We start from the raw sequence: 16,203 nt of genomic DNA on the forward strand, positions 1-16,203 counted from the left end.
GCCTACAATAGGGCTGGCAGCATTTTCAGATGGATCTGGCCAGTTCTCCTCCAAGGAATTCTAAATGGGCCCCAGAGGCAGCAATGTAGTAAGATGGAGTGCCAGTGGCACACGCAGACACATTTGTGTAAAACAGATGCAAGGAGTAAAGGCAGGAAGCACTTGTTGGGAGCCAGGTCTCAGTTGGGCATGAATGTGAGCCGGGGAGATGCCACCTTGGCTCAACAGGGAATATTTTTCTTGTTGCTTGGTTGGTTTTCCATTCTTCAGCAAAAGGGGGGTTTTCTGTTGAAGCAAAATATGTATATTTTTTGCCCCCAAAGTCACCTGAAAAGTCCATCTGAAGGTCCAGATCATGAGTCTGACAAGCTAATACAGGTCACCCGCAGAAAGTGCTTCTGGGAAATGCAATTTGAATCACTAGCCAGAAAAGAATTGCCCTTTGATCTGACACACAAAGACAGTAATAAATCCTCTTTATCACCTGACCAAGGGGCCCCGCTTTCTTTTGGTTTGTGGCTGCCTTAGATAGTGGCTGCCAGTAAAAACTCCACCTTTCCCTTCTGAAAGGGACAGTTGTTAGTGAGAATGTGAATGCGCAGGGTGTGGGTCTGGCCACGCAGAAAACACCATTCTCTGGACCGAGAGGCAGGAAGGACTCTTGCTGGCAGGACTATGCCAGTCTGCTCCAGCTCAGAGCTCCAGAACTGAGGTCCTGAAATAATAACCAGCCCCTCTTGAGGGGAAACCAGGCCTGAGACCAGAGCTTCTTGTGTCTGGTAAAGAGATAAGAACACAGGATGTCAGATGCAGGGTGGGAAAGGGACGGGATGGAAAAGTAAGCCAAGCAGCTCAAGTCTGCCATGAATTCTTCTAAACCTTGGCCAAAAGTGGGGATATCTTTTGAAACCTGAGCTCATTATTCCCTTATCCTGTTCCCTGAAACTTGAGCTCTGAACTTTTGGGCAGAAATTAAAGACGTTCCATATTTTCTAAATAGTCAATGTCAGAAGGTCAGAGATAGGGAGAAGTACATCAGAAAGGAGACAACCAAAGAAACCAGACATTACATGAAGACATTTTTTGTAACTCTGGTACTTAAAAGTTTCTGGATACTTCAACTCTTAAAAACCCACTACTAAAATTCTGGTTTCTCTTCAGATCATATAAATCTTTGGCCTTTAAAAAACCCAGTGCTTATACCCCTGTCCTCTGCTGGCCCACCTTGTGTGCAGTTTCTGCAAACTGCTGGGCGCTGTTTTTCATGTCTTCTGTCTTCTCCTCCGCTCGGCCTAACCGTTCTCCACGCTCATTCAAGGCCTGGCTTGCCTTCTGTACAGCGCTGGTCACACTATCAGCAGCTGAATGGAGGATGCTGTTTCCTGGAAGAACAAGAGCAAGGGCATTAGGAACTGGCTCAGCTACCCTACAGTGACCAAATCTGACACCATGGAAGGCCTCAGGGTCCGGGAAGCAAGGCAACATTTCTTGTGGTTCTAACTGACTCACATGTAGGAAGAACCTACACAGAAAGAATGCAGGACCTAGGCAAATCCTGGGTGTTTGTTGCACGTCCATCCATCCTGGCTCAAAAAAGATGGGGTCCATCTGGATTGAAGACTTGGCTTTCAAAGGTAAATGAGAATCATGTCAAGTTAATAGAATTAGGCAACTCAGTGAGAAATATCTGGATCTTATATGCATTTTCCTTTGACTTACAGTTTAGATGAATAATCACAGGAAAACTGGCACCACAGGATTTTCCCGGATATAATATGCTATATTCTTGGCAATTTTTCTCTTTCATTTTATCCCTTCATCCAGCAAGTAAGCAATGCTCCTGAGTGTATGCCCTGTAAGAGCTATGAATCAGATTCACAAGTCAAAGTAGCTGTGTTAACTCCCGTCTTTGAATCCTGTGCCATAGCTCAGACTGTTGGGTCTCCTTACCTCTGATTTCTAGTGTATGACACATGGAGCTTCTGTATTGCATGCAACTAACAAATAGAAAACCATTGCAGAAACCAGTCCTAGAAGAAACTTGGCATTCTTAAGTTCAGGAGTGATAATCTGAGGAAACTGAAAACTATTACATTTCCAAGGTCATGCATTTCTGACATCCTACTTCCTAAATCTGGGCAGCAAAACTTAATGGTGAACAACTTGTAGGTACATAACCCATTGAGAACTAGCAGTTTGCAAAATGGCAACCAAAGGAAATTTATAGCTGTATTCTGTTAACACTGAGTGAAAATACTTAATGACACTGTACGTAATAGCTTAATGTCTTTGAATAAGTTTATTATATCATTTAACTTTGTACCTACGATGGATACACCTAGCCACAGACAGCTTTTAATAGAAATGTAATTTTCACTGGTCTCAGCTGGAAAGGCTTCCTAATTTCTTCCCTGTGGGAACAGCCTGTGGTTTGTGGACAAGGATATCAGGCACAGAGAGTACCTGGTCCAGAAGAAGTATTTAGCAAATTATTTTCCATTTTTCTTCTTTAGGAGTAGATTTCAAGGCTTCAACTATACATTAAAGGAAGTAGAATGGGGTTGACTTAGTGATGCCAGTTGCAGCAAGTATCCCATGAATCAAGACTAAAAAAATCATTGCAAATGAGTAAAGATCATAGGAAATTGAGTGCTGGAGAAATCTGGTAGAACACAAGGGTTGGAATAGAATGTCTGGAACTTCAGAACAGATTTAGAACTCTTGGTTCCCTTTGTTTTCACAACATACTTATGACTATTGATTTTAGCCTAGTATCACTGACTAACATTTATATAGCATTTGTAATCTTAAATTCTAATATTACCTCATTTGATTGTCCAGAAATTCTACTGAGATGACTGAGACTGGAGAGGTGAGGAGGCTTATGGGAGATCATGTCACCAGGGAAATGACATGGCTAGCACTTAAACCTGGTTTTCCAATGACTTTTGCTTATTCCATACCTTCTTCTTTGAAGGTATGGTGTTGTTCTGGGGAAGCAATCACTGTGACACAATTCTGGGCACACCAGGTAGTACCTGACTGCCTCAAAGTATTCCTTTCAGTAAATTAAGAGTTATTGCCCATGCCATGGTGCAAGTCAAGTGATCTGAAGAAGGAAGAGGTAAATGGGCTGGAATGAGAAGATGGATAAGGGATTGGAAGGTGGGGGGGAAAAGGAAATGGGAAGAAGGAAATTTTTTCCTCCCCCCCACCCCTGCTACCATATAACCACAGTTTAACCACAAGAAGATTGGGAAAAGATGAGGCAGGAAATATACAACTTAATAGCTAGAGATAAAGGGATTTTAGAAATTAGCTGCCATAAAATTACCAGGGTATATAACTAAGACCAATCTTTCCCCATTGGAATTGACCCATATGATCTCCTAGAAGTTATAAATATCTGTTTCTTCAATGGACCTGCTATGTCTATGTATAAGCCATATTGCTTTTCTTATCAGAAGTTTCTTAAAATTAACTTTATACACAATGTCAGGTTGAAATTTGTCTTAGTCATTTTTCTCGTCTCTGGGACAAAATACCCAACACTTACAACTTAAAGGAGAGGTTTATTTTGGTTCACATTTCAATTCACAGTTGGTTGGCTCCAAGGATGAATAGCATGGCAGAGGACCCTGGGAGAGGAAAGCTGTTCATGGGATGGTGGTGGGCAGAAAGGAGAGAGGGATAGGGAAAGGGGAGGGGGGGGAGAGGGGGTTCTATCAAGGGAAGGGAGCCAGGGAGGTGCAACCTTCCAGGCCATGCCCTCAGTGACCCATGTCTTCTGACCAGACCCCATTTCTAACAGGAAACCAACTCTGAGGCCCCACAATCCAATTGCCTTCCAAAAACCTCCCCTATGATTACAGAAGGCTTTGCAGGGATCATCTAGATATAAACTATAACAACATCACATCACATTTTATATAATACTGTTTAACCCATAGTTGCTATAAAAAAGAGAACCAGCCAGGCATGAGGGCACACATCTGTAACCCTAGATATGTACTGGGGAGGATGAAGCAGGAGGATTACAAATTTGGGCAAGTTATCAAGACCCTAACTCAAAATAAAATGGCCAAGGATATAGCTCAGTGATATAGTCATTGCCTAGAGAGAGGCCTGGGTTCAATTCCTACTATTACTGTTAAGGGAGGAGGAAAGAGGGAGAGAGAGAATATGAATGACAATGAATACAGTGGACTCTCGAAATTCACAGTGGTTATGTTCCTAGAGCATTTGCAAATTGTGAAAAACTGAGAATTTCAGATATGGTCAGAAAATGCCTATAAATGGCTATTTTTATAGTTTAAACCCTAAATATGCTATGTCTTTCACAGTTATATAATTAAATTTAATAAAATATGATATACAATACTGTAATAATTTAATTTAATAAAAATACTGTACAGTAGTTCAACATTCTCCTAGAGTGTCTTAAACGTCTGGTGCTTAGGTTCATTACCAGAAGACTTAGCAAGTGCAGGGCATTTTGATGGCTTCTTAGGGATTTTAGGGCTTTAAGAACAAAACTGAGAACACTTGAGATAGCTACACATGTGGTGGTACAGCAACCTGTTATGATGCAGGAATGCTGGTGCATCAGTAGGAGATGGATTACAGGGCAGCAGCCAATCAGCTACAAGCAGTACTGAATAAAGCTCTTGGATTGGCTACTTGCGCCCTCCCACCACCAATAAAAACAACTGTGAAAGACACAGTATTTGCATTTTCTGTGAAATTGTGGGGTTTTTCTGTGAACAATTATTAGGTTTGAAGGAAAAAAATCTGCAAATGACTGAAATGACCTTCCTTATTAAAAGATGGCATTGCTGACCACTATCAATAGGAAATCTGCATTCAATTATTTTCACGTACAGAATGAATTTGAAAAAATTTCACTCTCTCTATTGAAATGACCCTCTGCTGACTCTTCCCTAAATCTGTAACCTTTCTTCTCTTTTGACTTAGATCTTCTGTTTACTCACTTCCCTCTGGAGGGTGGGTCTCTTGCTTATATTGTAATTCCAGGATTCTGTTCTTCACTCTTTTCACATTCTCCTTGGGAGAAGCTGGCCCAGCTCAAGGCTTCAGTGACCAATCTCTCTCTCCCTGGAGGTTGTACTGCTGAGCTCAGACCCACAGGACAGCTCTTACAGGACAACTGCAGTTAAATGACGCAAAGTCATTCAAATTCATTATGTTTAAAACTGATTCTAGCATCTTTGCCTTTATATAGTAATACTTCCATTTACAAACGATTCTATTTGTGAACAATTTGGCTCATTCACAGAAGCTTTGCACAGAATTTTGCTTCCATTTGCAAACTCTGTGTGGGTGATGAACACCACTGTGGCCATCTTCTCTGCATGAACACAAACATGGTCATCTTCCCCAAAAGTGTGGAACAAATTAAATTCGTGAACCAAGGCACCACTGTACTCACTTTTCCTTGAGGTGTCACTGTGTCTGTAAATAACCCCAACATTTGCCCAGCCAGAAATCTGGCAGTCTAAGTCTAGATTCTTCTTTCCCTTTTAGCCCATAGAACTAAAGGTCGTTTCTACACAGGAGCTGTGCTTCTTTATCATCCTCATTGCCTTACATGTATGCACAGTGAACAGTAGTTCTCTCACATCCATCTCTGATCGTTACTCAAAATTAAATTGCTAGTTGAAAGATTATAAACTCTTTTGAGCCTTTTAATATATGTTGAAAGTTGCTCCCTGACAGATTCATTCAGCATTCAGAACTATTCACAACATGTATACCATGTGCCAGACAATTTAGCAGAATGACTTTGAGGGAGTCGATTTAATTTCTCTGACCTTCAGTTTTCTTACTGGTAAAATGTGGGTCATGCCATCCACCTCACATGCGTATTGTGGAGGTGAAGATGCAGATGTGTATCAGGCACTGCAGGTTCTCAGTGGAAGGCTCTCCCTCCATCTCCCCTAAGGCCACATCTACTCTTTAGGGAATTCTGGAAAAATGGCACAATACCACCCAATTCTATTGATTTATTCCCTCTCTTTTCTGCTATCATGGAACTAAGTGTTTTGAAGCCCCCAGCATGTATTTAGATATCTTTGTGCAGCACTGTGTGTTACTTATAAAGGGAGCTGAACACATATTTGCTAAATCAAGGCATACTTCGTAAATAGGAGGCCTTACTCAAGAGTTGGGGCTCATCATATTGTGTGGAGTTAAATATGGAAATAAAGCAGTCTCCTGAGGCAGATAGAACAGTAATTCTCTCTAAATAGACAGAAAACATATTAATACCCACATTTATTCAAGCAGTCTGAGATGCTGTCAACCACAGCAAATAAAGTCAACTGCCATTTGAATGATAGTCTCTAGAGAACACAGCAAAGACTAGTCTTGCTTCATTGTGTCCCCTTTACATTAGATCCACTCAATGTGAGCTTTAAAAAATACACATGCTGGTGTCTTTTATGCTAAGTGATTTTGGAGACTTTTTTTGTGAGAAAGACCTGAGATAAAGCCATAGCATTGTACTCAATCACTGTTAGAGAATACAACTAAAAGAAATTTAAATGTACAAGAAAATGAAGGAAAACAGTAAAATATATTGAAAAGTGACAATAGAAGAGAAAGAAGAGGAGGAAAGATTCTTCCAGAGCACACAGAATGCACCAATAGCTCAAATATTAGCATAATTTCATTTGATCATCTTAGACTCCAGGCTGTACCTTGGTAATTAAAAATTTAAATTCTATAGCTAGTAAAGAAGCAATTAAACAGCATTTTCAGCAGCTACTTCCTACATAATGTACATATGTAGATATTTGAAATGCAAAATACTTATCCTGTTTGGAAAATAAGGCAGGAAGAAAACCATCTTTAAAATAAATGATTGATAAATATATGCCTAACTATACTCAGTGCTGAGCAAACATGCTCATCTAAAGGAGTCTCTTTTAAAACAGAAATTTCTCAACAGTTTTGCTTGGACTACATCTATCCCATAATCAATTTAACCACTTAGGAGTAGCTATGCAATAAAGCCCCACTTATCCAAACTTTAAGGAAAACCAATTTGAACTATGGATATATATTTATATATATACAGTGGTACCTTGGTTCATGAACTTAATTCTTTTCATGATTCTGGATATATATATACACACACATACACACTCTAATAAACTTGCAAAATACATATAAACCCATATATATATATATATATATATATATATATATATATGTTCTAATAAACTTGCAAAAATTGGCATGGAGATTTATCAAATGTGTTAATAGGCCAGAAACATTAATATTCTCATATTATATGTCCAAAATGTTCAATAATAATTTGTTCTGAGTAGATTAAATGGGTTCTGTTCCATTTTTATCTGTGGTGTTAACTTTATTAGCCAAATCACTTTCACAAGCAGGACATAAGGTATACTTAAGTCTAGTATAGTACTAGTAACATTAAAATTAATTTTACTGCATACTAAAATGTGGAATTCACCCAAGATTTTGTTATTCCTTTGTGTACTTCCAGTGTAACCACTCATTGCTCAGTAGCTCGACCACTAGAGGATATGTGGTAGGACCAAGTTACAGAGGGACCTGGTTCCTTGACAACTCAGTCTCTTCTCAGTCTCAAAGGCACTCAGTCCCTCTTAGACACCATTCTACTTCCTGTGATAAAAGGACTCATTCCTGATCCCACCAGTGATAACTGGACTACATGTTAACTTGTACTTCAAAGGAGATTTTGCTTTGTACTGTGACTGGCACTAAACATTTTATAAATGAATAATAGTTTAAATAGTCATGATAACTAGCTTTTACTTTTATATGCAGAGTGATTAAATGCAAAGACCTACCCAGTGAAACAAGTTGGTTCTTAATTCACAGATTCCTTTAATTATCTAAGATTAATACTAGATTAAGAGCTGTACCAAACTCTTTTGGCCTCATATCTACCAATCAATACTAAGTTACACCACTGCATTTCAATATCAGACAACCTCAAGTATCCTCTTTTAAGATAAATATCCTTCCAATAGGTTAAATTTTGCTTTTACTTTTGTAATAATGGCTAATCAGATACATTCTTTTAAAAATTCTGGTTACCTAAAACCTTTCTAAAAGGAACAGTTGCTAATCTATGCTGGGCATGATGCAGTGTGAATATCAGCCAATCACAATCACAGGAGAGCTACTGTTAATGAATGCCTACCAGGTGGCAGGTGCTATGGAAAGGTGTTACCTGCCTTAAAGGAAGATATTCTTTTTCTTTTTTGTTTTTTTGTGGTACTGGTGATTGAACACAGGGCCTTTTCACTGAGCTACACGTCCAGCCTTTTCTATTTTTATTTTTAGAATTTGAGACAGGGTCTCACTAAGTTGCTATGTTGCACAAGCTGGGCTCAAACTTGTGATCTTCCTGCCTTAGCCTTTAAGAGTGGTGAGACTATACAGATGCATCACTGCATTTGGCACAGATGCATCACTGCATTTGGCTCAAATGCAGAAATTCTGAACCTTGTTTTATAGTTAAGGAAACCTGTGCCTATGGTGGTGAAGGAGTTTATCCAACACCACCATGGTACTGATCTCAAGGCTCTTAATAGCTATGTAAGCATTGGCCAAAGTGGTTCTATGGTTAAAAAGTGCTACAGGAGGTCTGTCCCACTGTTCTCAGCCCAGAGGAAGGGGCTTCCAGGCCGCCATCTGGCCCGCTTCTCCTGGCCCAGAGGTAGGGGCTTCTGAGATGCCATATCACTGCTTCTGGTAAAGAGGAAGGGACTTCCGGGCCATCATCCCTAACAACACTCCTGGCCTCTGTCCCACCTCTCCCAGCACAGAGGAGGTGAGCCACATGAGTGCCAACAGCACCCCCCTGTTCCCCCAGTCAAAATGAGAAAACATGTAACTAAGTCTCAAAACCAGACTTCCAGATCACCTACAGCAACCTCAAGGGGAAATGAGATGGAAAACTCTGATACTCAATCACCTGGACCCACTGAACTGGCAACAAAAGGGGATCTGGAAAAAATGAAATCAGAAATAATTTCTCAGATAACAGGAGAAATTGTGATCCTAGTGCAAGACATGATTAATAAATCTAGAGAGGAGCTCAGGAACATGATGGAATCCCAACGTAGGAAACAAATGGAATCCATAAAACAGATGCAAATAGATTTCCTGGAGATGAAAAGCTCCATTAAAAGTCTACACAGCAGAATGAGCCAATGTGAGGACAGAATTTCAGGTATAGAAGATAAGATTGCAATTAATGACCAGGAAAAGAAAAATTGCTTCAAAATTATAAGGGAATGTGAGAAATGAATCCAGCAGCTGCTAGATGATGCAAAGAAGAATAATATAAGACTGACTGGAGTCAATGAAGAAACAGGAGAGAGTGCAGATGACATAAAAAAAAACTCTTCACAGAAGTAATGGCAGAAAACTTCCCAAACAGGGGAAAAGAACTTGACATACAGATAAGTGAGGCATATAGGACTCCAAATAGCCCTGATCAAAAAAATCTACACATAGGCATATAATTGTTAAGATTCCAGAAACTCAACGGAAGAACAAAGTTCTACAAGCAGTTAGAGAAAAGAAACAAATCACATACAAAGGAAAGCCTATCAGAATCACAGAAGACTTCTTAACACAAACCATCAAGGCAAGAAGAGCTTGGAGTGACATATTCCAAGGCCTAAAAGAAAACAGCCTCCAACCCAGATTGATGTACCCTGCAAAACCATCTTTCAAAATGGATGGAGAAATAAGATACTTTCAAGACAAAGAGCACCTTAGGAACTTTGTGAACACCAAACCAGCACTCCAAAGAATTTTACACAATATCCTAGGAACAGACATTGAGGATCACAATCCCAGGAAGCAAAGCAGAATGAATCCATCTGGCATGACAAGAAATTAAATGTAAAGGGGGAGAACCCAACAAAAAGAAAAAGTCATGGCAATGACAAGTCAATATGTTTCAGTTATAACCATCAATGTTAATGGTCTCAACTCACCAATCAAAAGAAATAGACTGGCAGAATGGGTCAAGAAGCAAAATCCAACAATACGCTGCATACAAGAAACACACTTAATTCAAAAGGAAACTCATAGGCTGAAAGTTAAAGGGTGGAACACAATACTCCATGTGACAGGAACCCAAAAGAAAGCAGGAGTAGCTATCCTCTTTGCAGATCAAGTAGATTTCAAACCAACACTGATTAAGAGAGATGAAGAAGGACACTACATGCTTGTAAAGGGAACAATCCAAGAGGAAGAGATGACAATCATAAATATCTATGCACCAAACACTAGTGCACCCAACTATATAAAACAAATACTAACAGACATAAAAAGTCATATATGCACCAATACAATTGTAGTGGGGGACTTCAACACCCCACTGTCACAAATAGATAGATCAACTAAACAAAAAACAAGTAATGTAATAGTAGAACTCAATTGAACTCTTGAACAAATGAACTTAACAGATGTTTACAGAGTCTTCCACCCCACAAAATCAGAATACATATTCTTCTCAGATGTGCATGGGTAATTCTCCAAAATAGGCCATATCCTCACACACAGAACATGTTTAAGTAAGTGCAAAGGAATTGAAGTTATCCCCTGTATATTATCAGACCATAGTGTGATGAAATTGGAGATCCATAGCAAAAGAAACTCGAAAAATTTCATAAACACTTGGAAATTGAACAACACACTTGTGAATAACCAATGGGTCAAAGAGGAAATTAAAGAAGAAATCAGACTGTTCCTTCAATTAAATGACAATGACAATACAAAATATCGGAATCTATGGGACACAATGAAAGCAGTCTTATGAGGGAAATTCATACCAGTGAATATGCATATTAGGAAAACAGAACGAGCCCAATTAAACAACCTGATGCTGCACCTCAAGCTTCTAGAAAAAGAAGAACAGGACAACCCCAGAGCTCATACAAGGGAGGAAATTATAAAGATCAGAGGAGAAATCAATGCAATGGAGACTAAGAGAACGATACAAAAAATCAATGAAGCCAAGAGTTGGTTCTTCAAAAGAATCAACAAAATTGACAAACCCTTAGCCAACCTTACCATAAAAAGGAAAGAAAAGGCCCAAATCCATGCAATTAGGAATGAAAAGGGTGAAATTACAACAGACCCAGCAGAAATCCAGAGGATCATCAATACCTACTTCCAGAACCTATATGCCAATAAGATGGAAAACACAGAAGAAATGTTCAGATTCCTAGATACAAATGAATTACCAAAGTTGAACGAAGAAGACCTAAAAATTCTGAACAACCCAATATCAACCAATGAAATTGAAAACATAATTAAAAACTTATTAACTAAGAAAATCCCAGGCCCTGATGGCTTCACTGCTGAATTCTACAAGACATTTAGAGAGGAACTACTGTCACTACTGTTTAAACTCTTCAATGAATTTGAAAGGGAAGCAATACTCCCAAATTCCTTCCTGGAAGCAAGCATCACCTTGATCCCCAAAGCAGAGAAAGACCCAATCAAAAAGGAAAACTATAGGCCAATCTCACTAATGAACATAGATGCAAAAATCCTTAAGAAGATACTGGCAAATGCAATGCAGAAGATCATCAAGATGATCATACACCCTGATCAAGTGGGATTCATCCCAGGGATGCAAGGATGTTTCAACATATGCAAATCAATCAATGTAATACACTATAGCAATAGAGCCAAGGACAAAAACCATATGATTATCTCCATAGATGCAGAAAAAGCATTTGACAAAATCCAACATGCATTTATGATAAAAACCCTACAAAGAATTGGAATTGATGGTCTCTACCTCAAACTGATAGAAGCCATCTATGAAAAAATCAAGAGCCAATATCATACTAAATGGTCAAAACCTGAAATCCTTCACACTCAAATCAGGAACAAGACAAGATGTCCACTATCACTACTCTTGTTCAATATAGTTTTGGAAACATTAGCCACGGTAATTAGACAAGAGAAAGAAATAAAAGGAATAAAGATAGGAAATGAAGAAGTCAAATTGTCATTATTTTCAGATGACATGATACTGTATATAGAAGATCCCAAGAACTCCACCAAAAGTCTTCTAGACTTAATAACCAAATTCAGTCAAGTAGCTGGTTACAAGGTCAACACACAAAAATCAATAGCTTTCCTCTTCACAAATGACAGACTCACTGAGAGGGAAATAGGGCAAATAATTCCTTTCACAATAGCATCCAAAAAACTGAAATACCTAGGAATCAATCTAATGGAAGAAATCAAAGACCTCTTCTCTGAAAACTATGGCACTCTGAAAAGAGAGATTGAAGATGATATCAGAAAATGGACAGACATCCCCTACTCCTGGGTAGGAAGGATTAATATAGTGAAAATGGCCGTACTTTCAAAACTGCTATATAGATTCAATGCAATTCTAATTTAGATCCCAGCAGCATACTTCATGGACCTTGAGAAAACAACCCAAAATTTCATTTGGAAGAAGAAAATACCCAGAATAGCAAAAGCAATTCTAGGTAACAGAGACATGGCAGGGGCTATCACAATCCCCAACCTGCAACTGTACTACAAAGCTACTGTGATAAAAACAGCATGGTACTGGCAAAGAAACAGACCTGAGGACCAGTGGAATAGATTACAAGATGCAGAAACAACACCAGACACACTCAGCCATCTCATCCTCGATAAAGGAGCCAAACACCCTCACTGTAGGAAAGATAGCCTCTTTAAAAAATGGTGCTGGAAAAAATTGGGTTTCAACCTGCCAAAGATTAAAACTAGACCTACTAGACCTATATCTTTTGCCATGCACTAAACTAAAATTGAAATGGATTAAAGATCTAAATATTAAAATAGAAACTCTGAACCAGTTGGAACAGAGGTTAGGTAGAACCCTTGAAGACATCAGTGTAGGAAAACATTTTATGAACAAAACCTCAGTTGCCTGTGAACTAGCACAAGCAATCAACAAGTGGGATCTCTTCTTATTGAAAAGCTTCTGCACAGCAAGAGAAACCACCAGCAGTGTGAAGAAGACAACCCACAATGTGCGAAAAAACTTCACCTGCTTTTCCTCAGACAAAGGTCTACTATCTTGAATCTATAAAGAACTTAAAAAGATCAGACCTCCCAAATTTAAAAACCCAATCCAAAAATGGGCATCTGAAATGAACAGACATTTCTCAGACAAAGAAGTAGAAATAGCAAATAAATACATGAAAAAATGTTCAGCATCACTGGTCATTCAAGAGATGCAAATGAAAACAATGCTGAGATTCCACCTCATGCAAGAAAGAATGGCTGCTATCATGAAATAAACCAGTAACAAATGCTGGTGGGGATGTGGGGAAAGAGGAACCCTGCTCCACTGCTGGTGGGAGTGTAGACTGGTGCAAGCACTGTGTAAATCAGTATGGAGATACCTGAAAGAACTAGGACTGGAAGTCCCATTTGACTCTGCTATTCCACTGCTGGGGATCTTCCCCAAAGAATTAAAAGAATCATACCACAGTGATATATGTGCACCCATGTTCATAGCAACACAGTTTGTGATAGCTAAAACTTGGAAACAGCCCAAATGCCCATCAATTGGAGACTGTGGTTTTTTTATAAAATGGAGTACTACTCAGCCATAAAAAATGAGAAATTAGAGACTTTTATAGCTAAATGGATGCACATTGAGGTGATACTCTTAAGTGAAATAAATAGAACACACATGTATAAATACTGAATAGTTTCTCTGGTGTGAGAAACTGAAAGTGTAAATGAGGACTAAAATGTATAATAGGTAATATGAAATAGGAAGAAAAGGGCCAAAGGGGAAGGAAGTAGGAGGGATAGGGGAAAGGAAAGAAGGGAATGGAATTAATATGAGAAAATGGAAAAATAGGAACAAAATCTTTGTTAATAGGAAGGGATGGAGGGGTTGAAGGGAGGACTGGGCAAAGGTGAAAAATAAGAACCAAGAGAGATTATGTAAAGGTGCAAATTTCCAATGATGAATGTCATTATATTGTATACCTAAAATGTACCAATGATTAGAATGAATAATCAATAATAAAAATAGGAAGAAAAGGTCCAAAGGGGTAGGAGTAGTGGCAGGGGCAGGGGAAAGGAAAGAAGGGAAAGGAAAAATGCGGAGAAATGGAAAAAATGGAAATAAAGTCTTTGTAAATAGGGAAGGGTGGAGGGGTGAAGGGAGGGCTAGGAATGGGGAAAAAATAAGAACCAAGATGCACCATGTAAGGGTACAAGTTCCCAGTTGGAAATGTCATTGTGTTGTATACCTGAAATGTGCCAATAAAACAATTTAAGTAAAAGAAAAGTGCTACAGGAAAACTCAATTGTGTGCGCAAAATAACTGTGAAATAAGATTTAGCTTGGGTGTTTCCTGCAAAAGTTTGAAAAACCTTTAACAAGCTAATAAAGACTGTGAATGTAAAGGAGGTAGGAGGTGGGAGTAGAAGAGGTATGGTATATAGTTTCCCAAGTACATTTATTCATAGGGCCCTCTTGTGCAGAATATCATAGCAAGGGAAATTCTGCAAAATCTGCACTGTGAAATGCTACAATAAACTATACTGACTCCTAAATTAAAGGAGAATAAAATCCAGGCTGCCCTCATCAATTTAGTAATAGATAGACAAGTCATGTAATTACATTAAAAAGGCTTGCTTTATAGAGGCAGTGGAACAGATATAGCATGCTGAATGGCAGTTCCAGAATTATCTTTTGTTTCAAGTTGGTGGCTAATTTCAGGGACCATGAAACTTGCTTGCTGCCAGGAGCTGTGACAAAGAAAAATGGACTATGTGCCCAGGAATATTTTGTAAGCCTGTGAACTCCAAATCTACTCGAAGGAGATCTCAACGTTATTTGTTCTTGGAGTTTCCAAAGGAAGAAGAATGACCCAGTCTATCAGATAAATGTCTTATGTTGGCTATGTTAAGGTAATTTAGTGGAATCCTAAAGACTCTGGAAAAACCCAGTGTTCCCTCCTTGTCTATAGACAGCTATGAGTTCATACTCTCAAGTCATTGTTCTAATGTTCCCAAGGACAAGGGTCAAACATTTAAGGTTTTATGCATGTTCCTTTCAACATTGAAACCCTGGATGTGGAGTAAAATTCACCAATACCATTAGTATTCATTTAACCTTGGTTCTTATGAATATGTTCTTATAAAAATTATGGAGTGCCAGAATAATGAATCCAAGGACACATCTTTTTGTTTTGTTTTGTTCAGAGAATATCAGGCTCTCAGAAGGGTGGCTGAAGTGCATCTTCAAAGAAGGATCCTTACTCTGAGGTTAAAAGCCTATATTGACTCTAAACTTGGTAAATGACTTTGTTCTCTTTTGTTATATACAACAAACCAGCTTTGATCTGCAGGCATGTGATTTTATTATAGTTGGAAGCTAATGGATTTTACTTTAAGAACTATAATTTCTAGTCTTGATATTTACAATTGAAAACCCTGTACGCAATGCTACCGGGTGAAAAAATGAATTCTCTGTCACATGTGGAACCTGCTACTTACCAGCCTTGCAACCTTGGAAAATTTGTTTTCCCCTTTGTGCTTCAGTTTCCTCACTTGTCATGGTGATTGGTGTAGACCCTTCTGCATGAGGTTGTTGTGAGGAATATTGAGGTAGTGAACAAATAGGATACTCAGAACAGTGTCTGGCACACAGCAGACAATGAACATTATCCAGAACTAAAGAGACTAACATTACTTATCTGGTACTCAAATCTGCTAAGCTTTCTACTTCAGCTCACCTCTCCCCTACTCTCATTGCCATCAACAGTTTCAAAGGAGAAGCCTCCTCCTACTGCTATCTCACACACTTCCCCATCAGTGTGAACCATCAATGATGTACTTCCAGTCCCCTCTAGAATTCATTTACCTATGACTTGGCCACTGGACATGTAGACTGACCACTCCCTTTGAAGGCTCTTTTTTTTCCCTTGGCTTCTAGAACATACTATTTCTTCATTCCCTCAATCACTCTGATTATTCCTTTCATTATTTATCTGGATAGGGGAATGAAATCAGAAAGGTCTGGCTGGACTTGAGTCTGTCTCAGCCAAACCCTAGCTATGTGAACTTACGTAAAATAATTTTTTGAGTTTATGGTTTCTCATCAGTATAATAGTGAAAAGAAAAGTAT

General features: G+C 38.8%; 1 protein-coding gene across 4 annotated transcripts in view; it reads right to left on the reverse strand.

The window, feature by feature from the left end:
- Positions 1-16,203, reverse strand: part of Stxbp6 (syntaxin binding protein 6) — a 271,004-nt gene that overhangs the window by 7,700 nt on the left and 247,101 nt on the right. For all 4 annotated transcript variants that reach the window (XM_004864058.4, XM_087197040.1, XM_021243895.2 and 1 more), the window contains one exon: positions 1,225-1,382. In XM_004864058.4, coding sequence (XP_004864115.1) covers positions 1,225-1,382 — 158 coding nt within the window. The remainder of the gene's footprint in view (positions 1-1,224; positions 1,383-16,203) is intronic.

Source organism: Heterocephalus glaber, unplaced genomic scaffold, assembly GCF_053883595.1.
Source record: "Heterocephalus glaber isolate CG9 unplaced genomic scaffold, H.glaber_assembly_v1.0 deba00001662, whole genome shotgun sequence".
In the NCBI taxonomy this organism is placed as follows: Eukaryota; Metazoa; Chordata; class Mammalia; order Rodentia; family Bathyergidae; genus Heterocephalus; species Heterocephalus glaber.